The sequence below is a fragment of the Pantherophis guttatus genome, chromosome 1, assembly GCF_059756535.1.
Source record: "Pantherophis guttatus breed Tessera chromosome 1, ASM5975653v1, whole genome shotgun sequence".
Taxonomy (NCBI): domain Eukaryota; kingdom Metazoa; phylum Chordata; class Lepidosauria; order Squamata; family Colubridae; genus Pantherophis; species Pantherophis guttatus.
This window is the reverse complement of record NC_142063.1, coordinates 341516933-341544493: the sequence shown is the minus strand read 5'-3', so window position 1 is coordinate 341544493 and position 27561 is coordinate 341516933. Positions and strand designations below refer to the sequence as shown.

Here is a 27561-nt window from a genome sequence, read left to right as displayed (position 1 = left end):
TTCCTCTATGGGTGCATGCACACATTAAGGAAATATAATCTCCCATGATGGTTTTGGAATGAGGGCTTTTAAAAGCTAATTCCTACTCATCTCCCAGCTCTATTAATTCAATATATTATTGTGAGTTACTCTCATTTGATGTCAATTGTTATCAATTTTCTAGAAGAGGTTGTCTGGTTCATTGGTAGTCGATAACCCCACCCCCCTCCTCCATTTCTTAAGTTTTTTGGCTGGATTTTAATTTCTCTTTAATAAAATATTCATAAGCGCAGACAGTTAGCTCTGTTTACGGCATTGACATTTGTGTCTACGTGGATGGAGTATGTGGAGAGCCCGTGTGCTGCAAATGCCAATATTTGCTCTTTGGAAAAAGAAGAGTAAACAGATTATATCGTTTATTGCATCTCTGGTGCTGGTGTATTTCTGTCCCTTCGCTCTCTGAAATAGATTTCCTCCCTCTAATGGAGGCCACTCTTCAGAAAAGTCTCTCGTGACTCCTTTTAACTATGCCCTGCTTGCAGCTATTCCCTCCCACAAATTTTCCAGTGTCTGCACTAAACTCAAGATAGCATCCATAATGCTCCCTTCTGCTATTTTCCCCATAACAGCAACCCAGCTTCATCGCTAGGTGGCTGGGCTGAGAGAGGGATTGGCCCAAAGTTACCCAGCAGGTTTTTAAGCCTAAAGCAGAACTAGAACTCCCCGCCTCCTGGTGATTAGCCCCAAATCACCCAATGACTTTCATACCTAAGGCACAGTGATGGGTTTCAAAAATTTTTAACTACAAGTTCTGTGGGTGTGGCTTGGTGGGCGTGGCATGGCTGGGTGGGCGTGGCAGGGGAAGGATACTGTAAAACCTCCATTCCCGCCCCACTCCAGGGGAAGGATACTGCAAAATCCCCATTTCCTCCCGATCAGCTGGGGCTTGGGAGGCGGAGAATAGATGGGGGTGGGCCCAGTCAGAATTTTTACTACCGGTTCTCCGAACTACTCAAAATTTCCGCTACCGGTTCTCCAGAACTGGTCAGAACCTGCTGAAACTCACCTCTGCTAAGGCGGGACTAGAACTCACCGTCTCCTGGTGATTGGTCCAAAGTTACCCAGCAGCTTTCAAGCCTAAGATAGAACTAGAACTCACCATCACCTGGTGATTAGCTCCAAATCACCGAGTGATTTTCATGCCTAAAGCGGGACTAGAACTCACCATCTCCTGGTGATTGATCCAAAATCACCCAGTGACTTTCATGCCTAAGGTGGGACTAGAACTCACCGTCTCCTGGTGATTGGCCCAAAATCATCCAATGACTCTCATACCTAAGGCGGAATTAGAACTCAACTGTCTCCCAGTTTCTAATCCAGCACCTTAAACTCTACACCTGTGATGGCGAACCTATGGCCCGTATGCCAAAGGTGGCATGCAGAGCCCTCTCTGTGGGCACGCGCACCCTCGCCAGCTGCTCTTCCGAGTTCCGTTGCGCACATGCGCGCCAGACAGCTGCTGTCTTCCGGGTTCTGCTGCTCTGGCATGCGCACGCGGTCCAGTTTCGGCACTCAGTGCTGAAAAGGTTAGCCGTGACTGCTCTACACCAATCTGAACTTTCTAGTTACTCAAGTTCTCCTCTTTGAACACTCGTCTTTTGTGTCTCTTGTAAACTGTAAGTTTCCCGGGCTACTTTCCCGTTGCATCTGAGAAAGTGGACAATTGCTAACTCAGGTTTGAAAGCCAAAAAAGGGTTTTTCATTTAGAGGAATAGTTAAATCTCAAGATGACTATTATCGTGCTTCATTGCCGACTCAGCCAGATGAATAAAAATCAAACAAACAAACAAACAAACAAACAAATAAATAAAAGAAGCTTCAGCCCCCTATTCAATCTTTCAGGTCAGTTTTGTCGTCTCTGCTAATTCTGCCGTCTTCACAATCCATTCCTTCATTATTTATTTATTTATTTATTGGTTCGATTTATATGCCGCCCTTCTCTGGAGACTCAGGGCGGCTTACAGTGCGTTAAGCAATAGCCTTCCTACTTTTGTATATACCTGCTTAATAGGGCTTTCGCCCCCCCCGCCCCCCAAGCGGTGTTCTTTTTTATACAAAGTCAGCTTATTGCCCCCACAATCCGGGTCCTCATTTTACCTACCTCGGAAGGATGGAAGGCTTGAGCCTGGTGAGATTTCAACTTGCAGTAATTGCAGGCAGCTGGTGCTACTTAATAGCTCTTTAGCCTGCTGCGCCACCAAGGCTCATTATGGGCATTTTCAGCATTTTTTGATCTTTGTGCGTACAAGAATCTTGCTGCAGTTCCCGCATATAAAACCAGTGTTTTACGTCTTGTCTAATCGACTATCCATTAATTCCACACACACCCCCCGCCACCACCAAAAAATTCAGTTTTGGTTTCATCTCAGCCTTCAAAATCTTTTGAGTCATCATCAGCTGTTTCGTTCTGTTATAGAATAACCATTTCTGTCTCTTTCAGTTTGCTTCAAGGTTTTTGACGTTGATCGAGACGGGGTTCTGTCTAAGGTCGAACTCGAAGAAATGGTCGTGGCCCTTCTGGAAGTTTGGAAAGATAATCGTATTGATAACATTCCAGTAAGTGGCATTCAACATTAATATCTGAATTCCAGATTTGATCTGTCATGGATCAGACCAGCTAAAATCAGTGGGGCAGGTCATTTGCAGCTCATTTAAAGCTCATTGATTTTAGCGGATCTGCGCTCTGTGGATTCAACCCAGCATTCTTACTTTTGGGGACTATATACGTAGACCAAAACAACCCTCGGAATAAGATTCTTAACTTTCATGGGATCTTCCTGTTCTTCTCTTATTTTCCCCCCCAAGGAGCTGCACATGAATTTGCCTGATATTGTAGAAGATATTCTAAAGTCACATGACACTACCAAGGTAAGAAAGGGCACCTGCATCTCATTATCCCTTATTGTGCGACTCGAGAAATCGGTGCAGAAATAGCTTCAAGAAACTGAAATGACCTCTGAATTGGACCACAGTGAGGTTGAGCCAAGCTGCTTGAGTTAACTCGTGCGTGGAAGGTCTGTTTACTGTGAAATTGATTTGCATGGTATCCTTTCCAGAAAGAAGCCGAAGAGGATAAAAAGCATTAAAAGAGATAATCTATTTACTTTCATTTATTCTGCGTTACCTACCGTATATGGTGGCAGAAATCCAATGAGCTAACTGATGCAATTACACTCGCTGTTTTCACCCGTAGTAAAATTATAAAACAATGGTTGTTAAATATGTTTTTAAAATTGGTCCGTTCCATCTGCTGGGCTTTTGCTGTTCTACTAACATTCTCCTAAGCTCCTGAATATGAGAAAGTTAGGAGCGCAGTGATGGCGCAGTGGTTAGAATTCAACTTCTTCTTCTTCTTCTTGTGCCATATCTGTTATCCGACGTTGGCAATCATGTTGGCAATCCTATTTTTGTCAACAGCTGCATGAAAAATTGCTGCTGAGTTTTGTCCAAAACAGTCCCTTAGGTTTTGAAGCCATTATGTTCTTCTGTCTGGACCTCATTTGTCTTTAATCTTTCCCTGGAGAATTTTTTCATTTTTATTTATTTATTTATATGCCGCCCTTCTCCGGAGACTCAGGGCGGCTTACAAGGCGTTAAGCAATAGCCTTCATACTTTTGTATATTTTATACAAAGTCAGCTTATTGCCCCCACAAACCGGGTCCTCATTTTACCTATCTTAGAAAGGATGGAAGGCTGAGTCGACCTTGAGCCTGGTGAGAATTGAACTCGCAGTAATTGCAGGCAGCTGGAAGCTAAATTAAGTGAAGTAAAGTGAAGAATTAAGTGAAGGATGCCGTATTTTTCTGGGTGTCGCATCACAGGTCCGAAATATTCTAACTTTCTCTTTTTAATGGTTTTGATGATTTCCCTTGCCTTTCCCAGGCGGCTTATCACCTCCTCATCTGTGATTTTGTTAACCCATTTTATACATAACAGTCGTCTGTAAATCCACATTTCAAATGCTTCTAGTTTCTTCAAGTGGTTTTCTGTCAGAGACCAACTCTCTACTCTGTAGAGCAGGATAGAAAAGATGTAGAATTCAACATTGCAGGCTAATTTAGCTCACTGCCAGCAGTTCGATCCTGACCGGCTCAAACTTGACTCAGCTTTCCATCTTTCCAAGGTCGGTAAAATGAAGACCCAGATCGTTGGGGACAATATGTTGACTCTGTAAACTGCTTAGAGAGGGCTGTAAAGCACTGTGAAGTGGTACATAAATCTTAGTGCTATTGCTATTGCTGATGGAGAGCTAACAAAATCAGAAATGAGGAGGTGATAAACCGCCTGGGAAACCCAAGGGAAATCATCAAAACCATTAAAAAGTGAAAGTTAAAATATTTTGGACATGTGATGCGACACCCAGAAAAATACTGCCTACTTCACTTTTTTTTTTTTTAATTTGATTTATATGCCGCCCTTCTCCGAAGACTCAGGGCGGCTTACAATGTGCTCAGCAATAGCCTTCATCCTTTTGTATATTTATACAAAGTCAGCTTATTGCCCCCACAAACTGGGTCCTCATTTCACCTACCTTAGAAAGGATGGAAGGCTGAGTCAACCTTGAGCCTTGGCGAGATTCGAACCCTGCAGTAATTGCAGGCAGCTGGTCTTAATAACCAGCTTAATAACAGGGTGCCTTAAACCCCTGTATTACCAAGGCACTTAATCCTCCAAGTTAAGATTGAAGGCAAACGAGGTCCAGGCAGAACATCATGGCTTCAAAATCTAAGCGACCGGTTTGGATAAAACTCAACAGCACTTTTTCGTGCGGCTATTGATTAAAATAGGATCGCCAACATCATTGCCAACGTCCGATGATGAATATGGCACAAGAAGAAGAAGATGGAGAGCTATTTAAGATATTAAAGTATCAAAACATCCCCCCCCACTTTTTTTTTTAATTCTACAATTTTTCAATTTCAGATGATAGTCAGCCAGTTACCTTTGTTCTGGCTATTAAGTACCTCTACAAAACTACCCCAAAATTTCAGCGGGAATAGTTCCTCTGAAACTCATCATCATCCATAAAATCTAGTCCTGATCATAATTCAACGAAACTTATCTCCAGTGTGACGGCCTATCTACATAAAACCTGTTCAACTGGCATTGGGTCTACTTGATTGACAGACAATAGATTTGTATATTTGGAATATTTGTTAAGAGAATGTGATGTAAAATAGTAATTTAGCAACACAGGAGGAAAATGTATAACTATTTGTCGACCTGCAATGCAAGGAGGGGAAACCGATTAGATTTATTTGAGATACAAGTGTCAGCATTCAACCGGGATGGAGGTTATGTGTTTATTATTAATTTTACATCTATGATATACCCTTTTTTCTTCTCCTTTTTGTTTCTTCTTTGTAAATCTTGTTTTTTTTTTCAATCTGTATTTTGTATTTTATCTTCAGGAAAAAATTAAAAAAAAAAACTTTATTAAAAAAACATGGCTTTCAGCTAGAAAAACCTGGATGAATAGTTTTCCCTGAGAAAAATCAAAATTATTGAGAGTAGTTGCAGATCTGTGATTCTCCAGGGAAATCATCACTATTAATTGATCAAAACCAGCTTCAGATCTACAGATAGAACAGATTGATTTTTGGTCAAAGCTTTTCTTTATTTTCCTTAAAATATCCATTTCAGTTTGCATGGGAGAGATAGTGTGTGTGAGAGAGAGAGGTGGGAAGAGAGAGGTAGAAGGGGGGAGAGGGGAAAGAGAGAGAAGGAGAGGGGGAAAGAGAGAGAGAGGGAGAAGAGAGGTGGGAAGTGGAAGAGGAGGGGGAGAGGGAGGAAGAGAGGAAGAGGTGGGAAGGGAAGAGAGGGAGGGAAGAGAGTGAGAGGGGGAAGAGGTGGGAAGAGAGAGGGAAGAGGAAGAGGGAGAAAGAGGAAGAGGGAGGAGGAGAGGGGGGGAAAGATGGGAAGGGAAGAGAGGAAGGGAAGAGAGGAGAAGAGAGAGGGAGAGAGGCGGAAAGGGAGAGGAAAGAAGGGGAAAAGGTGGGAAGAGGGAGAGAGGGAGGGAAGAGAGGGAGAGGGAGGAGAAGAAGGGGAAGAAGTGGGAAGAGGAAGAGAGAGAGGAGGAGAGGGGGAAGAGGTGGGAAGAGAGAGGGAGAGGAGAAGAGAGAGAATGACCCCAATTGAGCAAACACTTTGGGGAAAAAACCCTCATTGATTTTCCTTCCTTCCTCCTCCTCCCTTCAGCTTGGTCATCTCACCCTTGAGGATTATCAGATCTGGAGTGTGAAGAGCGCCCTTGCCAACGAATTTTTGAACCTGCTTTTTCAGGTACGTTTCCTGCAAATCCGAACCTCCAGTAGAAAGCAAGCCTTGGATTTACCTGCCTGCTTTGCAGTCATGGGATGCCAAAGGCTGCATCAGCTCTTATGTCAGTTGCATTCCTGGAGATGTCTGGGTTTTTGTTGTTGTTTTTGGAAGTGTCAGCTTTGCCGAGATGCTTCTCTTTTGCCTGGCTCATATCAGCCAATTTGGTGGAGTAGTTAAGATGGTAGTGTGGAAAACAGGAGACAGTGAGTTGTAGTCCTACTTAGGCATGAAAGCCATCTTGGGAACTTTCAGCCAGTCATTTTCTCTCATCTCACTTCACAGGGTTGTTGTTATGGGGAAAATAGGCAGAAGTGTTGGATGCGTTTGCTATTTTGAGGTAGGTAGGTAGGAGAGAGAGAGAGGGAGGGAGGGAGGGAGGGAGGGAGAGAGAGAGGGAGGGAGGGAGGGAGGGAGGGAGGGAGGGAGGGAGAGAGAGAAAGAGAGGAATAAAATAATACAAGTACTCTCGACTTAACAAACATTCATTTAGTGACTGTTCAAAATAATAATAGTGCCCAGCATAGTTAGCTCACATTGTGTTGTTTTGCAAGACCTTAAAGAGCAAAAACGATCGTTTCGTTTTGAATGGGGAAAAAAGATATTCTGCAAGATGAACAAGAATGTGGAGGTGTTCAGCGGCATAACTCTTACCTGGGCTCTTCAAACTGGGCTGAGCAGCCCATTTGGCAAGTGATAGAATAAGGTTACGCCTGTACATGCTGAGCTGCAGCTTTAGATGCCAGAATTCTTGCAAACCACAGCCAGTGTATGCATTTAATCTACTCAGTGCAGTTGGCAGGTGAATAAAGATAAAATCCAGTGTTAACAGCCGGGGCCTCCTTTTCCAGAGAAGGCTGCAATATAGAGACATTTAGCATACTGATAAGGATGGGAAATGAAACCTGCTCTGAAATGATGATTCGATCCTGAAAGCAGAAACTCTGATTTGGCACAATGTCTGAATTATCGGCGATAGCTTCAGTCAGCTCTGGACAAACGTTTTATCTTGAATAGGAAAATGTTTTCTGTCAACTCACAAAGCATTCCTGGCCTGCTCTCGAGTTGCCATAGGCAGGAGGGGAGAAAACTGACGGAGCAGCATGGCAGCCGCAACCAGAAGCACATTCCACGCATACCTTTCTCAAGGCTGTATCCCAGGTTACCTGAAACAGCCGGAGGGGCATGATCTCTACAGCCCGCGAAAGTGCTCCATTGGAGAATGTGAGAATGCTTGGCTCGAGGCTCATGATTTAATTAGGGCATCCGTAGGAACCCTGACAGCTTCCACAGATAATCCTCGACTTAACGATAGTTTGTTTAGGGACCGTTTGAAGTTAACGACGACACTGAAAAAACAGACTTATGACTGATTTTCACACTTAGGACCGTCACAGCATCTCCATGGTCACGTGATCAAAATTCAGGCACTTGGCCACTGACATTTATGACAGTCATATGTCCCAAAGGTGCTTTTTTTTGTTCAAGAGGCAACTGGACTTTCTGGGTTTTCCTTGAAGACATTTCGCTTCTCATCCAAGAAGCTTCCTCAGCTCTGACTGGATGGTGGAGAATGGAAGGATTTATATTCCTTGCAGACAGCTGGTCATTTGCATCCTTTTAGCCAGTTGTTATGCAAATAAGGGATGCGGTGGCTTAGAAGGGACATGGTGGCTTAGTGGCTAAGACGCTGAGCTTGTCGAGCGAAAGATCGGCAGTTCAGCGGTTCGAATCCCTAGTGCCGCGTAATGGGGTGAGCTCCCGTTACTTGTCCCAGCTTCTGCCAACCTAGCAGTTCGAAAGCACATAAAAAATGCAAGTAGAAAAATAGGGACCACCTTTGGTGGGAAGGTAACAGCGTTCCGTGCACCTTTGGCGTTGAGTCATGCCGGCCACATGATCATGGAGACGTCTTCGGACAGCGCTGGCTCTTCAGCTTTGAAGCACCAGCCCCTAGAGTTGGGAATGACTAGCACATATGTGGAGGAGAACCTTTACCTTTACCTTTACCTATGCAAATGATCAGCTGCCTTGCAAGGAGTATAAATCCTTCCATTTCCCACCATCCAGTAAGAGCTGAAGAAGCTTCTTGGATGATCAGCAAAACATCTTCACCTGGAGGCTTGTGTGTATCCTCAGGGTCACCTGAATGGTTCAAATGGGTGTGGCGCCTTCTTGGAACTGCTGAACGGACCGTGTTGTGGACTGGAGATAGATGATGGCATATCCTTCCCCCTCTGTTGAGAGAGGGCTGCTCAATTTGGACACAGATGACCTCTTTGACCCCTCTTTCAAACCAGTGGGTCTCTCTGTCCAAAATGTGGACTTTGCTGTCCTCAAAAGAGCGCCCTGTGTCTTTTCAATGCAGATGGATTGCTGAATCTTGTCCTGATGGGTTTGTTGTGCCATGTATTTATGGCCACATGATTAAAATTCAGATGTTTGGCAACTGGCTCATACAGTATTTATGACAGTTGCATTGTCCCGGGGTTACGTCATTCATCTTTTGCGACCTTCTGACAAGCAAAAACTCAACGGGGAAGCAGATTCACTTCCCAACCGTGTTACTAACTTAACAACCACAGTGATTCGCTTAACAACAGTGGCAGGAAAAGTGGTAAAATGGGGCAACACTCACTTAACTGTCTCGCTTAGCAACAGAAATGTCGGGCTCACTCATGGTCGTAAGTCGAGGGCTGCCTATAGAAAGTAGATGTTCAAATATTATCTGACCAAGAAGAATAACTTGTTAACTTTATGGCCTTTTCTCTGGCGCAAGTACATTTTCTCATCTTTTTCACTCCCATCTCTTTTTTTTTCTAGGTGTGCCATATAGTCTTAGGTTTAAGACCTGCCACTCCAGGAGATGAAGGGCAAATCATTAGGTACGTTTGATCTTCTGACATCACCTTTCAAATGAATCCCGGAGACTTTTTCCCTAGCTTAAAATAAGATGTGCGTTTTGGAGCAAAGGACTTAAGCAAGGTGACGTCTTCGCTTTCCACCCATCAAGGGCTTGGAAGAAATAAGATGCATCAGGATTTAATGTGCTTTCTCCAGATTGGGACCAAGAGAAAGGGGTTCAACTAGATCAGGGGTGTCAAACTCGATTTCATTGAGGGCTGCATGAGGGTTGTGTTTGACCTTGGGGGGCTGGCGTGGGTGTGGCCAGGGTGGGTGTGGCCAGCTTGCCGTCACTCATGTCAGGGGCATCTGTGGTGGCCCAAGTGCTCTGCCAACGAAAACGGGCTCCCGATCACCGTTTTCGGCTCAGCTCGGCCTCCTGCAACCCTCTGCCAGTGAAAACGGAGCTCGGGAGGGCCACACACGGCCCTCCCGAGTTCCGTTTTCACCGGCAGAGGGTTGCAGGAGGCTGTCCCAGCCAAAAACGGTGATCGGGAGCCCGTTTTCACTGGCAAGGGTACCATGGGCTGTTCCCTCGCTATTTCCAGGGTGCCCCGCGGGCCAGATATAAGCACCCCATGGGCCAGATCCGGCCCATGGGCCTTGAATTTGACACTTTAAAAAAGGGTGTCCTGCTCTTCCTTTCATGCAGCAAGCTAGGAATCCTGTTTTCTTGAAACACAGGAGCTGGGTTCGTGAATTCTATGCCATGGTTTGCTTTAGCGCTTGTTTTGTTGGAAAAATCGTAGAGGGTTGGCTTCTCAGAATATTAAGCCATAAAACATGGTTTACAGATTACAGGAAGTCCTCGACTTACAATCATTCATTTAGTGACTGTTGGAAGTTACAGCAGCACTGAACAAGTAACTTACGACCAGTCCTCACAGAGTGTTGCAGCATCCTCCTGGTCATATGATCAAAATTGCCCAAAAGGGTTAAGACAGTGCTGGAAAATAATGGTGGTCACACAAAATATTGACACTTTGGGCCCCATTTGGACATTATCACTTAGGAGTGTACTCACTTTTGTTGCCAGCAGTTTAGACATTAATGGCTGTGTGTTGCGTTATTTTGGGGGGACAGCACATTTACACCATTATACAAGCTGTAGACTCACTACTTTACATTGTAGCCAAGTGTCATTTCTTCAGTGTTGTCACATAAAAAGATATACTTAAATATTTACAAAATGTGAGGGGGTGTACTCACTTCTGTGATATACTGTATATAGACCATGGCGGCATCACCAGCTGCTGCACCCCCCTCCAATCCCCACACAAAGCAAACTGACACACGCCATGAACACATGGCAAGACCTCAAACTCGGAGCCAGACCAAAGCCCATGATGTGGCATCACAGCCATCTGCTCAGGACATTACATCAAAAAGCTCAGGATATCACAACACTAGAACTCAGAATGTTAACACACAGCCCATTACCCAGGTCGTTAAAACACAAAAGACTAAAGGGCACACATCAAGGACCTCACCCACACATGATGTTACGAAACAGCTGACTAATCTGCAAACATCAACTCCGTCAACTAATCAGGATGTAGCAACACAGGCAACCAACCCGCTCACAGCAACAAAGCCAGCACCCCACACCTCCCCACCAGTATTTATAGAGAAACGGCAGCTCCGATCACACTTTCCTCGCATAAGCACGAAGCCGAAGACATCAGCCTGAAGATGACGAGTGGGACCTCGTCGAAACGTCGCCAAGTTACTCTCAATCTTACATGGGAAAAGACCCGAATACACCAAAACTTGCATGTGTGTGTGTGTGTGTGTGCGTGTGTGTGTGTGTGTGTGTGTGTGTGTAGGTCTTTGGTTATTCGGGTTTTCTCCCGCGTAAAATTGGAAATGTCTTGGCGACGTTTCGACGAAGTCTCATTTGTCATCTTCAGGCTGGTGTTTTCAGCTTCGTGCTTCTAGGAGCAATGTGTGATCGCAGCTGTTTCTTCCTTTTAACTATCAGTGGGGGTGTGAACTGATTGGGTGGTAGCTTGGCTGTGTTCTGATTGGGTGGAGGTGTGTTCTGATTGGTTGGGGGCTTGGCTGTGCTCTGATTGGATGGGGGCTCGGCTGTGCTCTGATTGGATGGGGGTGTGTTCTGTTTCGATGGGGGCTTGGTTGTGCTCGGGTTAGTCTGAGTTGCAGGGGGATTGGAGCTGGTGAGCTGCGTTGCTGTTGTTTGGCTTCGCGTTCGTGGTCGTGCCACATCTTCATGGTGGGTGTCAGTTTGCTTCATTTATGGATTGGAGGGGTTTAAAGTGGCTAATGATGCAGCTGTGGTCTGGCTTCTGGTTTGTGGTCGTACCTCATCGATGTGGGTTTGCTTTTTGCGTGGATGTGTGGTGGTGACATCCTGTGTGGTTTTCGTGAGTAAAAGGAAGAAACAGCTGCGATCACACATTGCTCCTAGAAGCACAAAGCCGAAAACACCAGCCTGAAGATGACGAATGAGTTTTCGTCGAAATGTCGCCAAGACACTTCCAATTTTACGCGGGAGAAAACCCGAATAACCAAAGACCTACACACACACACACACACACACACACACACACACACACACACATCTTTGTCTCTCTCTCTCTCCTCCCTCCCTCTCTTTCCTCCCCCACCCTCTCTCTCACACACAAAGAATGATACACGGGGACTGGGGACAGTGAGGTCAGAATTGAAATGAAATGCACAAAGGGCAGCTAGAATTAATTCTATTGTCAAGGTACACTTTCAACAATTAGTTGTTAAAGGCTCTAACAATGGCATTCCAGCACTACCGGGCTAATGGGCAGATACGTGATAAAGAAAAAAACCTTTTTCTCCATTCCAGCCACCAACCTATTGTAGTTAAAAGAGCACAATCGTCACGAAATTCAGTCAGATTACTAGTTCCTGAATCAGGAGGAAGATTTTATCTGGCGTATATGTTCATTATCTCGTCAGTGCCCGGATGCCTTTGTAATCACTGTCATGCAAATGGCCACTGTGAACAACATAAGTACCACTTTCTGTACCCTGTGAATTTCGTTTTCTTCTGCTTACGTTCCCTCCTCTCTCCCCAAACTATATTGATACAGCCCTGTGATTCTTGACGATATTGTTAGTTTTGATGCAATGGAATTTAGCCCGGCAAATTATGTCCAGTGTCTATGTGTACAGTGGTACCTTGGTGCTCAACTGCTGCGAAACTCATCAAATTTGGTACGCAAACGCATTTTGTGGCGAAAATTTTGTCCCCGATACTCATCATTTGTTTGGTACTCAACATACAAGCTAGAACTTGCTACATTGTTCCTTATGGGAAAAAATGGTTTGGTACGCATCGTTTTTGGTGCTCATTGCCCCTCCCGAAACCAATTAACAATGAGTACTGTATTTACCCATGTAATATGGCTGTAGGATTATTATTTATCCTTTTTAATAGCTTCTTTACTACCCTCCTCCTATTGGCATTATTACGATGATGTTTGATCATTATTCTGTTGCTTTGCATGTACACTGAGAACTGCAGCCCCAGAGACAAATTCCTTGCCCAATAAAGTATTCAATTCAACGTGAAATAATTGTAATGTGAAAGTAATACATTTGTAAGAAAGGCATTGATGTTGAAGATGCTAACATGGTTGCTCTTCCAGAAGTTTTTATTTGACAGCTTCATTTTGACAGTGGCTTATTATGAACGCCCCAAAAAACTTTGTTTCCTAAACTCCAGATACATTTAATAAGGCAACCTAGAAGGAGTTAGACACTTTGTAGACCAGTGTTCCTCATATTATGTATTTAGTGTATGGCATACAATGTCAGCAAAATCTACAAATACTAGACACAATGCAATCCTGACATCCTATATTGCTAGTGTCAGGGCGCTGATTAATCCCATTCTGCCTTTGGGATGATCGCACCTTGATTAAGAGGGGTGGATCGAGACCTTTCCTTGCCAGCATACTTTAAGAAAACAAAACCCGAAGATATATCTTCTAAGAAAACTCATTTATTTGTTATAAAGAAAATAAAACATCTCACTAATCTAATAGTTACATTTTTATAACGTTCGTGCCGGCCACCTCCCTGTGGTTGGACTTCTTGGCAGGAGAAGAAAGAAAAAAAAAGAAGTGTGAGAAGGAATGTGGGTGGACAGACATGCGCAGTTTAGCTTACTGATAAGGATTCTTGGCAAGCTACGGAAAGTCTGATAGTCCAGAAATGAGAGCTCAGCTGGTAAATAAAAAAACGCAGTGACAGCTAGTTCATTGTGTTCAGCACTTGTATGCCTATCCTTGGTGCACTGCAAGGGGAGACCTAGTTTACACCAGCTGACTAGTGGTCCTCGGGTCGTTGGCTCTTCCAGGCTCCTCTGCCAGTCTCGCCTCACCTCGTGTTGCATTGCCTCACATTTGGCCAAGTCCGTTCTCCACACACACGAATGTGGCTAGGTTTTTCCTACTGAAGTGGTACCCTTGGTGGCGCAGTGGCGAAGCCTTGGTGGCACAGTGGTTAGAGTGCAGTACTGCAGGCTACTTCTGCTGCCTGCTGGCTGCCTGCAATTTGGTAGTTCAAATCTCACCAGGCTCAAGGTTGGCTCAGCCTTCCATCCTTCCGAGGTGGGTAAAATGAGGAGCCACATTGTTGGGGGCAAGATGCTGACTCTGTAAATCGCTTAGAGAGGGCTGTAAAGTACTATGAAGTGGTATATAAGTCTAAGTGCTATTGCTATTGCTACCCATTTATCTACTTGCAGTATTGCATGCTTTCGAACTGCTAGGTTGGCAGGAGCTCACCCCATCTTGTGGAGCTGAGCTCGAACAGTTAGAATGCAGTTCCAGCATCATTAAGCCGCTGCATCACCATGTCCCTTAGACTGTTTCTTAACCTTGGCAATGTTAAGATGGGTGGACTTCAACTCTCAGAATTCCCCAGCCAGCTAGGAATGAATTCCCCCAAGCTGGCTGAATTCTGGGAGTTGAAGTCCACCCATCTTAATGTTGTCAAGGTCAAGAACACTTGTGTAGATGTGAAGCACAAGTGTTGTTAAGTATTGCACCATTTATCTCTTCCTTGGTGTAGAGGCTGGCTAGAACGTGAAAGTAGACATGGCCTTCAACAAGGACACAACTGGTTTCTCATCGCAATGCAGTGGTGGCAGCAGTGGAAAGAATACGTCAAATATGTAAGTCGTATACTGGACCTGGCAGAGAGAGTGGCTGAATCAAGAAACAGATGAATAAATAGCGTGCCAGTGTTCGTGCATCAGAATCAGATGGCAGTTGAAATTCCATTACACCGCTTAGGACAATGTGTCAGGGTTCCAAGTAACACCCCCAGTGAAAGAAAACTCCGAGGCATGAGTTACCTCAAAGTTCCATTTTATTAGAGATGTCATATTGGCACATCTGGGAAAACCCAAATCTGAAAGCTCCCGGTTTTCCCCACCCAAAAGAAATTCCAAATCCCTGCTCCAGCACCCACATGTTCACCACATTGTCCAACTAGTGCACCGTCCCAACTGGAGATGCCTCCCAGTCACACCCCTCCAGGTGCAGGGCAGAGTGGCCTTGACTTTCGGAGAAAAGAATGTTATTTTGACTACATATTTCCCCCAGCTCCATACAATCCCCCCTCCCAGTTTCCCACAGCACTAAATGTGGCAGGCCTGAAGATCCAATGCCCCAAGATGGCTTCCACAGTGTTTCTCTAACTTTGGTATCTTGAAGATGGGTGGACTTCCAACTCCCAGAATCTCCCAGCCAGCCACGTTGGCTTCTCATCCAAGAACCTTCTTCAGTTCTGAAGAAGTTGTTTCTTGGGTGAAAAGTGAAACGTTTTCAAAGGAAAAAAAAATCAAGAAAGTCCAGTTGCCTTTTGGAAAAAAAATACCTGTGGGACACCCGAGTCTCTTTTGCTCTCCTCTCGTCCCCCTCAACCAATGAAAACTGAAGGTCTGTTTGGCAAGCTTACGTTTGTAAACCAGGATGGAATTTGTATACAGTCATACTTGGACTGCTTCAAAACTCTTTGAATTCAGCATTCGACGTGTTTTGAAGCAGAAATCTTGTCCGGCCACTCATTTCTTTCCTGGTAGTCGATGCGCAAGGAAGAACTGGCTGACGTCAGCTGCCTCGTGGCTCACTACTATTTCTTCCAGCCAAAATGGCAGGTCATGTGGTTTCCTTGCTACACGTCAGTTTGTGTCTTTCCCAGGAACAAATCGCTAACAGTAACTGAGATATCACTGTAACAGACAAGCCCATACGCATCCTTCCAGGCCAAGAAAATGACCATTGGAAGTACTTGGGCCTTTCTGGGCTACCATCTCTCCCTACAATTGAGCTCTGACCCAAAGGTGTTTTTTGTTTTTTTTCCAAGAGGCAGCTGAACTTTTTGGTTTTTCTATGAAGGCGTTTCACTTCTCATCCAAGAAGCTTCTTCAGCTCTGACCGGATGGTGGGGAAGGGAAGGATTTCTATTCCTCGCAGACAGCTGGTCATTTGCATTCTTTGGAGCAGGGATGGCTAACCTTTTCCAGACCAAGTGCCCAAAGCGAGTGCGTGTCCGAACCCCCCAAATGCAATGCGCGTGTGGTCCCGTGCATGTGTCCTGACTCCTGTGCATGTGCGCATGGGCCCCCCATGCCCCACTCCCCCACGCGCACACATGCGGCCCCACGCACATGGCCCACCCTCACGCATGCACATGCACCCCCCCGCACATGCACAACAGAGACCCACTGGCCAGCGGGAGGATGCGTGGCAGAGCTGAAGTGGAGCGACGGCTTGTGTGCCCACAGAGAGGGTGCTGCATGCCACCTGTGGAACACATGTCATAATCACGGCTTTGGAGAGTCATTGAGGCCACTTGGAGGTTTATCTGTGTCCTCAGTATCTGGTTTAGAAGACGGGTCAAAGAGGCCATCTATGACAAAATTGAGCGGCCCTCTCTCAACATCGAAGGAGGGATACAACATCATCAATCTTCGGTCCATACCACTGAAATTCCAAGAAGGCTCCATACCCATTTGTGCCACTCAGGTGACCCTGAAGATAAACACAGATAAACCTCCAGGTAGCCTCAAAGATTCTCTAAAAAGGATGCAAATGACCAGCTGTCTGCAAGGAGTATAAATCCTTCCATTCCCCACCATCCAATCAGAGCTGAAGAAGCTTCTTGGATGAGAAGCGAAACGTCTTCAAAAGAAAAAAAACCAGAAAGTCCAGTGGCCTCTGCACCTGGACTTTCCTTTGGGACAACCATGACCTGGATGGCTGAGAATCTCCATAGGAATTGAGTTCTGACTTTCTTTTCCAATTTAGGATGCTCTCCCTGTTATGCTGGAGCCTTTGTCTGTCTCAAATGGAGGTAAGGCTTCTCTCCTGAGTCCTGGGTCACCTATATCAGAGCAGGGAGACGACCGAATGGGTGCTTCGAATAACATCAGTGCCGCGGAAGAAAAGTTTTCAGATAGTGTTTCCAGCGCGTCAGAAGCATCGGAGACAACTAACAGCAGTAAGCATTAACCCCCAAAAATAACAACAGCCTGACACACTGTTTTATTTCTAAAGGGCTTTGAAGGTAGACTTAAATGTGTGAGAATGGTCGAAACCAGGTAAGAGGTTTAGCTAAATTTACGAAACATTAGAGTCACGTTTTCAAACAGAAGCATTATGTGGATGTGGGAAGCAATAGGAGAAGAGTACCGGTAGTCCTCGACTTACGACCACAATTGAGCCCAAAATTCCTGTGGCTAAGTGAGATATTTGTTAAGTGAATTTCGCCCCATTATATGACGTTTCTTGCCCCAGTTGTTAAGTGAATCACTGCAGTTGTTAAGTTAGTGACACGGTTGTTAAGCAAATCTGGCCTCCCCACTCACTTGGCTTGTCAGAAGGTCGCAGAAGCCAATCACATGGCCCCGGGACACTGCAACCGTCATAAATATGAGTCAGTTCCAAGTGTCTAAATTTTGATCATGTGCCCATAGAGAGAGCTGAAAAACAGTCATAAGTCCCTTTTTTCAGTGCCTTTGTAACTTTGAATGGTCACTAAACGAACCGTTGTAAGTCAAGGACTACCTGTCAGGCCTCCTGAGGAAACCAAGGAGGTGCCAAGATCCTGTTATATGATGGATCATAAAAAGAGGCTTTCCAGATGCTATTGAGCTAATAATCAGTGGAACAACTTGCCTCCAGAAGTTGTAAATGCTCCAACACCGGAAGTTTTTAAGAAGAGATTGGATCCCCATTTATCAGCAATGGTAATAGGGCAATGATGGCTAACCTTTTTCTCATTGTGTGCCGAAAGTGTGTGCCCTCCGCATGCACCCCCCATGCTCCCATGCGCGCATGGCCTCCCTGCTCCCATTTTTGGCCTAGCAGGCCTCTCTGCAACCTCCTGGGCCCAAAAGCTGAGCTGGGCGAAGGCTCGCATGCCCGCAGAGAGGCCTCTGCGTGCCAGCTATGGCACACTTACCATAGTTTCGCCATCACGGCAATAGGGTTTCCTGCCTAAGCAGCGGGATGGACTAGAAGACCTCCCAGGTTCCTTCCAACTCTATTATTCTAAACAATTCATACCATTTTCAAGTCGGCATACAGATGGTGAGATTTGAGGGGTGTTATAATTCAGTCATACCTTCAGGGCTGCTGGTTTGCTCCTTACTGATACTCCCCTCTACCCTTTGCACCCTTCGTGCTTATTTTTGCTTCGTCCTCATTTACCTTCCAGATTTTATTTACGCCACCACTCCCAACGCCGAGATGTCCTTTGCTCGACAGCTTAATTCTTCAGATAACAACAATCAGTGCCTCCTTGCCTCTAATGGGAATATCTTACTGCAGTTGCTGAATCCACAGCGGCCCGGAGCGATCGATAATCAGCCCCTTGTAACGCAAGAGCCTGTGAAGGTAAGCGTCTTATAAGTATAAAAACTTATAAGTATAAGTTATACTTATACAAGTTATAAATTATACAGCAGGGTTCCCCAATCCCCAGTCTCTGAATCGGCACCAGTCTGTGGCATGCCAGCAACTGGTCCACGCAAATAAGTGAAGCCCCACCTTCCAGGCGCAGGCAGCATGCAAAACCACGCCCTCTCTGGTCCATAGAAAACCCTCCGTGGAACCGGTCCATGGTGCCCCAATCGTTACGGGCCGCTGCAGTTCCGGTACTCCTCAACACCCTGACTGTTGGCTTTATAAGCAGGCTGCACTTTTTCAGCTCCTGTTTCAAGGCAGGGAACTGCTTTGAAACAGGAATAAGGTGAAAAAACACTCTTTTTCAAGTATTTTGAGCTTTAAAAAATGACGACACCTCCACGAAAAAGCTTGGAACTGAATCCGTAGTCAGTATGAATGGAAAGATGAGAAGTCACTAAATTTGGACAGCTGCCCTAGTCAGGTTGTGCCCCAGATGTTTGCAAAACTTATTTTTTTGGCTTATTTAATTAATTTAAACTCTGCTCTTTAGCCAAAGGCTAAGCAGTGAAACAGATTTGCAATCTGGAGACAGAATTAGGTTCTAAATAAAATAAAATTCTAATTCTAAATAAAATTATTCTAATTCTAATTGGAATAATTAATTATTATCTAATTCTAAGAATTCGAATTCAAATTCTTGATTGGTCAAATGTGATTAGACACACAAGGAATTTGTCTCCAGTGCATGAGCTCTCAGTGTACATACAATAATAGTGATAGATCGTGAGTGGTTATGCCCCTGTGATAGAGCTGAGGTTGAAACTGGAGCATGTTCTTTTATACTGCCCTATGTATAATGCAGGCAGGACTAAATTACTGTCTCTCCTAGAAACAAATCTCTCTGGATCTAGTGCTAGTAATTTGACCTTACATTGTTTAGGGGATGGCTCCTCAGACATTACTTTTCAGGTTTCTAAATTTTTTTAAGAGCTGTAACTATTAGAGGAGAACACTGTAATTCCTCTCAGCCAAGGCTTCTGATAGCCAACTGTTTATGATGTTACTTTCCTCACGTTCTTTTGCAACTATATTTTATTATGGTCTGTGACTGCAAATAAAAGTTATTATAATAGTGATAGATCATGATCATAGTCATTGTAAAAATACATTCACCATAAAACATTAGATACAAAACTTAACGATAGTTATAGGATACTAAATAAGCAATCAACATAAATCATACTAGGATACTAAGTAAACAATATAAATCGTAAGATACAAGCAACAAAGTTATAGTCATAAGAAGTTAAAGAGATGGGAAGGTTTGAGGATAATGATGGTAATCCTGGCTTTTTGTCAGCATTCCAGAAAACCCCCACTCCAAGTAAAGACGCGGAAGCAAGCATTTTCCAAAGTTCTCTTTACTAGAATAGGTAGAATAGGCACATCTGGGAAAACCCGAATCTGAAAGGTCCGGGTTTTCCCTCAGTAAATCAAAACCTCCCAAACCATCCCCTCACTCCTCAGTCGATCACAGGCTCCAATCAACGTCCGTCCCATCTCGACTCAGCACTCCGACCACTCCTTCTCCAGATGCCGGATCGCCCTGACCTTGACCGACAGGAAGAATGCTATTATGTCTACAAACAACCCCTCTACTAATTCCCCGCCTCCTACTTTCCCACGCAGGAGAAGGTGGCAGCATGGAAGCTTCCGGCCTAATATGGCTTCCAATGCTGACACCTTTCTAGATTGTTTGACAGTGTTGTGGGAATCAGCGGTATAATTCGTTATTATTATAATTATTTAGAATAATCGAGAAAAAAAGATGGGGAAGGAGAAGGAAAAAAAGTCGGCTCAGGGACCATTTCTTAACGGGTCAGACTCTTGCTAATACTTCCATCTCCAGGGTTAGAAAAAAGTGGCCCATTGCCAGAAAAAAAACGCAGAACCACCATGTTGAACAAGCACGCAAATAATCCAAATCGGGTGAAATGCAACCGGTTCGCTCCGGTTCAGGCGAACCGGTAGTGATAAAAAAGCTACCAATTCCTCCGAACTGGTATTTCTAACAATTAGCTGTGCTGCGGGGTTTAGCTTTGCTAGAAAGCAGGAAATTCTGCTTTCCAGCAAAGCTAAATCGCGCTGCACAGCTGATCCCCCCCTCACTGTTCTACTTACCTTCCCAAGCCTCCTTTTGGCACATACTGCACGTGCGCATGTAGGCTCATTTGGCGCACATGCGCAGCCAGCGAACCGGTAGCGAACCGGTTCAGATTTCACCACTGATCCAAACCCTTTTAATGACCGAATCCCTTTTGTGAAATGGAACGGTCTCCCTAATGTTGCTCAGCCTATTGTATTAATCTGCATTCATTCTTTATTCGGTTTGGAATGGTTAATCTTCCTGCATGGGGCAGTTTTCAAGAAAATTGATCGAAGAGAAACTCGGAATCTGATGGGTGTTTTTCCCCTCCACCCCCTTCTTTTTATTTTAATGAAGGCTCCATCGTTGACTTTGGAAGGCGGGCGATTAAAACCATCGCCCCAATTGATCCAAGGGAAAAATTATGAAATGGTCCCAGAACCGGTATGGAGAGCCCTCTACCATTGGTACGGAGCGAACCTGTCTTTGCCGAGGCCGGTAAGTACTGAAAATGGGCAATGCTCCTTTAGGTTGTTATTCTGAATCGGATTCTTCAAAATCCGAGCCGAAAATTTCGAGCTGAATTCTTTTACTATTTAATATTCCTAACGATCACCAAAGCCCTTGCCAATTGCTTAATGAAAACTGGTTGACTAAAGATGTAGACCAAGGAGGTCAAACTCAAGGCCCAGGGGTCCCGATCTGGCCCGGTGTTTAGATCTGGCCCTCAGGGCCGCCCTGGAGACAGTCAAGCACCGGCCTGCGGTGCCTCTGCCAGCGAAAATGGAGCTTGGTAGGCTGCGACGGCCTCCTGCAACCCTCTGCCAGGGAAAACGGAGCTCGGGAGGGCCGCACGCGGCCCTCCCGAGCTCCGTTTTCCCTGGCAGAGGGTTGCAGGAGGCCGTCGCAGCCTACCAAGCTCCATTTTTGCTGGCAGAGCATTCATGCCGCCACAGGTGCCCCCAACATGAGTGATGTCAAGTTGGCCACGCCTACCCTGGCGACGCCCACCCACCTCCAAGGTCAGACACAACCCTGATGTGGTCCTCAATGAAATCGAGTTTTGACAACCCTGATGTAGACACAGGGAGTCCTCAACCTACGACCACAATCGAGCCCAAAACGTACGTTCCTAAACGAGAAGTTTGTTAAGTGAGTTTTCTCCCATTTTTACGACTTTTCTTGCCACGGTTGTTAAGCGAATCTGGTTTCCCCATTGACACTGCTAGTCAGAAGGTTGCAAAAGGGGATCGCATGGCCCCAGGACACTGCAACCCGTCATAAATGTGAGTCAGTTGTCCAGCACCCAAATGTAAATCGTATGACTGTGGGGATGCTGCAACGGTCATAAGTGTGAAAAATGGCCAGAAGTCACTTTTCTCGTTGCCGTTGCAACTTCGAATGGTCACTAAGCGAATTGTTGTAAGTCGAGGACTACCCGTACAGTGGTACCTCATCGTTAATTGGTTCCGGGAGGCGTGATAAATACCAAAAACAATGAGTACCAAGCAAATTTTCCCCATAAGGAGTAAATGTAATGATTCACAAGGCAGCCGAGGCTGACAAGTTCTAGCTTGTGCATTTAGTATCAAACAAACGATGAGTACTGGGAGAAAATTTTCATGTCCAAATACATTGAGTACCAAATTTGTGGAGTTTCAAAGCAGTGGAGTACTGAGTTATCCCTGTATTTGCCAAAACTGCATCTCTAACGCATCACTAAATGTCTACGGAGATTCTCAGTCATCCAGGTCATAGTTGTCCCAAAGGTGCTTTTTCAAGAGGCAACTGGACTTTCTGGTTTTTCCTTGAAGAAGTTTCGCTTCTCATCCAAGAAGGTTCCTCAGCTCCCTAATGGTTTAAAAAAAAACACACCCCCTTTATGCTACAGGTAGTCCTCGACTTATGACCAGTGGCTTAGTGACTGTTCAAAGTTATCACGATTCCCCAAAAGGTCCTTACAACCCAATTCCAATGTTCTGAAGCCCCTCCCAAGGTCACATGACCACATTTCGGTCACTTAATACCGGCCCACATTTACTGTTGTTTGCAGCATCCTGCAGTTAACGTAACTACAAATTGCAATGTTTTTCCTCAAAATCACTCTTTACTTCGCCCCATAGCAATAGCACTTAAGACTTACATACCGCTGCGCAGTGCTTTACCCCCATCTCTCAGCCATTTGAAGAGCCTTGGTGGCGCAGCGGACTAAAGTGCTGTTAAATAGCACTTAGCTGCCAGCTGCCTGCAATTACTGCGAGTTCAAATCTCACCAGGCTCAAGGTTGACTCAGCCTTCCATCCTTCCGAGGTAGGTAAAATGAGGACCTGGATTGTGGGGACAATAAGCTGACTTTGTATAAAAAAGAACACCGCTTAGGAGATGCCAAAAATATGAAGGCTATTGCTTAATGCATTGTAAGCCGCTCTGAGTCTCCGGAGTAGGACGGCATATAAATTGAACCAACAAAAAAATTGAACCAATAATTTTACAGGGTCAGCCTCTTGCCCCCAACAATCTGGGTCCTCATTTTACCGACCTCAGGAGGATGGAAGGCTGAGTCAACCTTGAGCCGGTCAGGATCGAACTCCTAGCAGTGGGCAGAGTTTGCCTGCAATAGCAAAAGCACTTAGACTTATATACCGCTTCACAGTGCTTTACAGCCCTCTCTAAGCGGTTTACAGAGTCAGCATCTTGCCCCCAACAATTTGGGAGCTCATTTTACTCACCTCGGGAGGATGGAAGGCTGAGTCAACCTTGAGCCGGTCAGGATCGAACTCCTAGCAGTGGGCAGAGTTTGCCTGCAATAGCAAAAGCACTTAGACTTATATACCGCTTCACAGTGCTTTACAGCCCTCTCTAAGCGGTTTACAGAGTCAGCATCTTGCCCCCAACAATTTGGGTCCTCATTTTACTCACCTCGGGAGGATGGAAGGCTGAATCAACCTTGAGCCTGGTAAGATTTGAACTGCAGGCAGCCGGTAGCCAGCAGAAGTAGCCTGCAGTGCTGCACTCTAACCACTGCGCCACCGCGGCTCATAGGGAACAATGGGTTTACTTAACGATTACCGCAAAAACAAAAAAGGGTCAAATAGGGTCTGTCATATAATGATCTTCTTTACGACCATCAGGACATAGGACCTTATTTGGTAGGTTCCATTATATTCATAAATCAAGGGCTACCTGTAATTAGATGTTCAGAGTTTTAAAAAAATTGGATGAATTTTCCGTTTATCTCAATTTAATGGGAGGAGGGAAAAAAAAACCTGTTTGAGACATGTAATCTTCAGGGCAATCGTTTCTAATTGTGATATGTGGGACACTCTAACCAACACAAATCTATTTTGCTGGATGGAAGTGCTACAGCAGCACACCTGGGATGCATCAGATGGGGAAAAAAACCTGATTTGGGATTTTTGATATCTCCCAGCATATGTTTTCCATTAAAATATCCCCTCCAACTCATATTCTGCTTTTATTCATAACCCCAGAGTGTTGAGCTTTTTAAAAAAAATACACCCACGCACAAAATTGGATATATTTTTGGCTTGGTAAGTTAGCTCTGTGCCAAATTGGGTATTACAGTGCTAAATGTGCATTTTTAAGAGTTTAAGGTTGTGAGGGAATTGGATTTCTTTTTTTGGTTTTGTTTCTCCAAAAGTACAGTGGCATCTTAAAGCAGAGGTGGGGAAGTAATTTTTATTAGTTTAGTTTATTTTGGATTTATATACCGCCCTACTCCCGAAGGACTCAGGGCGGTGAACAGCCAAAGATAAAACACATATAATATAAAATTTAAAAAACAATTTAAAACACATTAAATAAATTTGGCCCATACTGATTAAAACACCCCTGTTTTTTTTAAAAAAACCAATTAAAATTAACAGTTAAAAGGAAGTTAGGCCAGGCCAGCCTGTTGGAATAAAAAGATCTTGAGGGCACGGTGGAAAGTGCGCAAATCCGAGATCCTCCATATCTCCGGGGGGAGCTCGTTCCAAATGGCGGGTGCCCCCACAGAGAAGGATCTCCTCTTGGGGGCCGCCAGTCGACACTGTTTGACCGATGGCACCCTGAGGAGCCCCTCTCTGTGGGAGCGTACTGGCCGGTGAGAGGCTACTGGTGGCAGAAGGCGGTCTCGTAAGTACCCAGGTCCTAAGCCATGGAGCACTCTAAAGGTGGTAACCAAGACCTTGAAGCGCACCCGGAAGACCACTGGGAGCCAGTGCAGCTCGCGCAGGAGAGATGTTACATGGGAACGCCACGTCGCTCCCATAACCACCCGCGCGGCCGCATTCTGGACCAGTTGGAGCCTCCGGATGCTCCTCAATGGGATAATGGTGATAAAAAAACCCCAAGAATTTCCATCTGCCGGCACAAGGTTAATGGATTAGAGCTGGCTGCTTGATCGTTGCCTGTTAGCAACTAAGTACATGGGCACAGGATGGAAGTAAATAGTAATAAACAGCATGACATGTGGCATTCAAGTTGATGGCCATGAGACGGTGAATCTTGCAAGTTTAATGAGCCACACTAGATAGCTAGTTCTGCAGCATGGGTATGACCCTGCCACCTCTCTGAAATTCGGATCGTTCACAAAAGAGAATTGGTGAAACCATCACCAATGTACAGATCTGTACTTTGGAGAAACAAAACAACCACTTCACAAACGTGTGGCACAACATAGGATAAAATTCAGCGGTTCCATCTGCATTTGAAAGACAAAAGTGCATAATAGCTGGCAGGTTTTTGACACACAGCAAAAGTACATAAATAATGAACGTCTTTTGGATTTAATGGACAGACAGGATTAATGGACTCCCCTTTCTCCAAATGTTTGTTTGTTTATTTATTTATTTGTTGCATTTTTATGCCGCCCAACTCCCGAGGGACTCTGGGCAGCTAACAACAAAGAATAAAACAATGCGAACAATAGCCCATACAAAAGTTTAAAAAGAAAACATTAAAACCCATACACTCCAATTCGTGGCCGGGTCTCGCAGGATTACCATAGTGAGATCAACGGCCCCAGGCCTGCCGGAAGAGCCAGGTCTTCACCCTTTCCGGAAGGCCAGTAGGGTGGGGGCAGTCCGGGGGTGGTGGTAGAAATCAAATCTAAATGATTTGCTAAATTGAAGGGTTTTTTTGGTAAGGGTTTTCAATGCCAATTCCCTTCCATTGTTGCTTTGCATATTTATTTAGCCTTCCAAAAACTTCATGTGCTCCTATGGTAACCCTCCTGTGAGCAGAATTATTCAGAATCGGGGGAAATAGTTCTGTTTTAAAAAGTTTAAGCATCATTATTTACTTGACAAAGTGCTAGCTTTTCCTCATTCGTAGCTCCAGATAAAAATTGTACATATCCATCTTAGAAGGACTGAACACTGCCTGTGCTCCCTTCCTAGATGTAGCATCCAATAACTCCGATTTACTATTAAATTTCTCCCACATATTCTCCATGGAAACTAGCAATTTTCATGGTCCAAAAAGCAGGATCATTTTTCTCCCACTTGGGCAGAGACCTTAGGACTGTACATTGCCAGTGGAATATAAGGAGGGGGACACATCTCTACAAGAAGCACACATGGTGGCTCAGTGGCTAAGATGCTGAGCTTGTCAATTGAAAGGTCGGCAGTTCAGCGGTTCGAATCCCTAGTGCCGTGCAATGGGGTGAGCTCCCAACTCTAGGGGGTGGTGCTCATCTCCATTTCAAAGCCGAAGAACCAGCGCTGTCCGAAGACGTCTCCGTGGTCATGTGGCCAGCATGACTCAACGCCAAAGGCGCACGAAACGCTGTTACCTTCCCACCAAAGGTGGTCCCTATTCTTCTACTTGCATTTTTTACCTGCTTTCGAACTGCTAGGTTGGCAGAAGCTGGGACAAGTAACAGGAGCTCACCCCATTACGCGGCACTCGGGATTCGAACTGCTGAACTGCCGACCTTTCGATCGACAAACTCAGCGTCTTAGCCATAGAGCCACTGCATCCCTAATATTAATTAATGTAATATTAGAAAATTAATAAAACTTTATTTAAAAAAAATAAAGTAGTTGTTGTGGGAGTTTCATCACTGGAAGCTTTCAAGAAGAGACTGGACTGCCATCTGTCAGAAATGGTGTAGGGTCTCCTGCTTGGGCAGGGTGTGTGTGTGGTTGGACTAGATGACCTCCAAGGTCCCTTCCAGCTCTTGCTAATCTGTTAAAATCTGCTTCTGCTTCCTCCTGCAGGTGATCAGAAACAGTGTGACGGGCCTGCCCGAGCTGGAGCTGTTTCCCCGTTACCTGCTCTTCCTTAGACAGCAGCCAGCTACCCGGACCCAGCAATCCAACGTCTGGGTGAACATGGGTATGATGAGCCTGAGGCTGTTTCCTCAACATTGGCCGAGAGGTAACGTAAGACTACAGCAAGAACCCAGCTGCGCAGTAGTTCTCGAGGGGAGGCCGGCTCCACCGCCCAGACTCCGACGCCTATGCTGCCACAGTGCTTGTAAATGACACTAATAAACCCTTAAAAGCACGGTTGGTGATGGTTGTCCCCCTCTCTCTTCCCCTTCCAAAGGGATTCAAAACTCTCATCAAAGGTCACGGAAGCATTCGGGTGCTTTTCTTTTCCTCATTTGGAACCCCTTGGAGAGGCCACACTTGGAATGGTGCGTCCAGTTCTGGTCACTATGATAGAAAATAGAGGTTGAGGTTGAGTGCAGAGAAGAGCAACGAAAGATGATGGAGGGTCTGGAGGCTAAATCTTGGCGATGAACAAGTTGAGGGAGTTAGGTATGTCTACCCCAGGGGTGTCAAACTGAAGACCGATGGGCTGGATCTAGCCTGTGTGGTGCTTAGATCTGGCCCGTGGGGCCACCCTGGAAACAGTGAAGGACCAGCCCGCGGTGCCTCTGCCAGTGAAAATGGAGCTTGGGAGGGCCGCGGGCAGCCTTCCCAAGCTCCATTTTCATTGGCACAGGATTGCAAGAGGCCGTCGCAGCCTAAAACGGAACTAATGTGGGCCACGCATGGCCTTCCAGAGCTCTGTTTTCTCTGACAGAGGGTTGCAGGAGGCCGTCACAGCTGGAAACGGAGTGCGGGAGTCTGTTTTCACTGGCAGAACACTCGGCCCACCACAGACGCCCCCGAAACAACTGACTTTGAGCTGATCACGCCTCCTCCTGCCTCCCCCCCCCCGAAGTCAAACACAATCCTGATTCAGCCCTCAATGAAATCGAGTTTGACACCCCTAATCTA

General features: G+C 45.4%; 1 protein-coding gene across 4 annotated transcripts in view; it reads left to right on the top strand.

The window, feature by feature from the left end:
* Positions 1-27561, top strand: part of USP32 (ubiquitin specific peptidase 32) — a 217121-nt gene that overhangs the window by 144774 nt on the left and 44786 nt on the right. For 2 of the 4 annotated variants that reach the window (XM_060693236.2, XM_087889985.1), the window contains exons 8-16: positions 2480-2595; positions 2845-2907; positions 6239-6322; positions 9182-9243; positions 14336-14438; positions 16579-16771; positions 17990-18168; positions 20684-20824; positions 26551-26668. In XM_060693236.2, the coding sequence (XP_060549219.1) occupies positions 2480-2595; positions 2845-2907; positions 6239-6322; positions 9182-9243; positions 14336-14438; positions 16579-16771; positions 17990-18168; positions 20684-20824; positions 26551-26668 (1059 nt within the window). Of the gene's footprint in view, positions 1-2479; positions 2596-2844; positions 2908-6238; positions 6323-9181; positions 9244-14335; positions 14439-16578; positions 16772-17989; positions 18169-20683; positions 20825-26550; positions 26810-27561 lie in introns of all 4 variants that reach the window. The other 2 variants (XM_087889980.1, XM_087889979.1) reach the window with 1 other exon arrangement.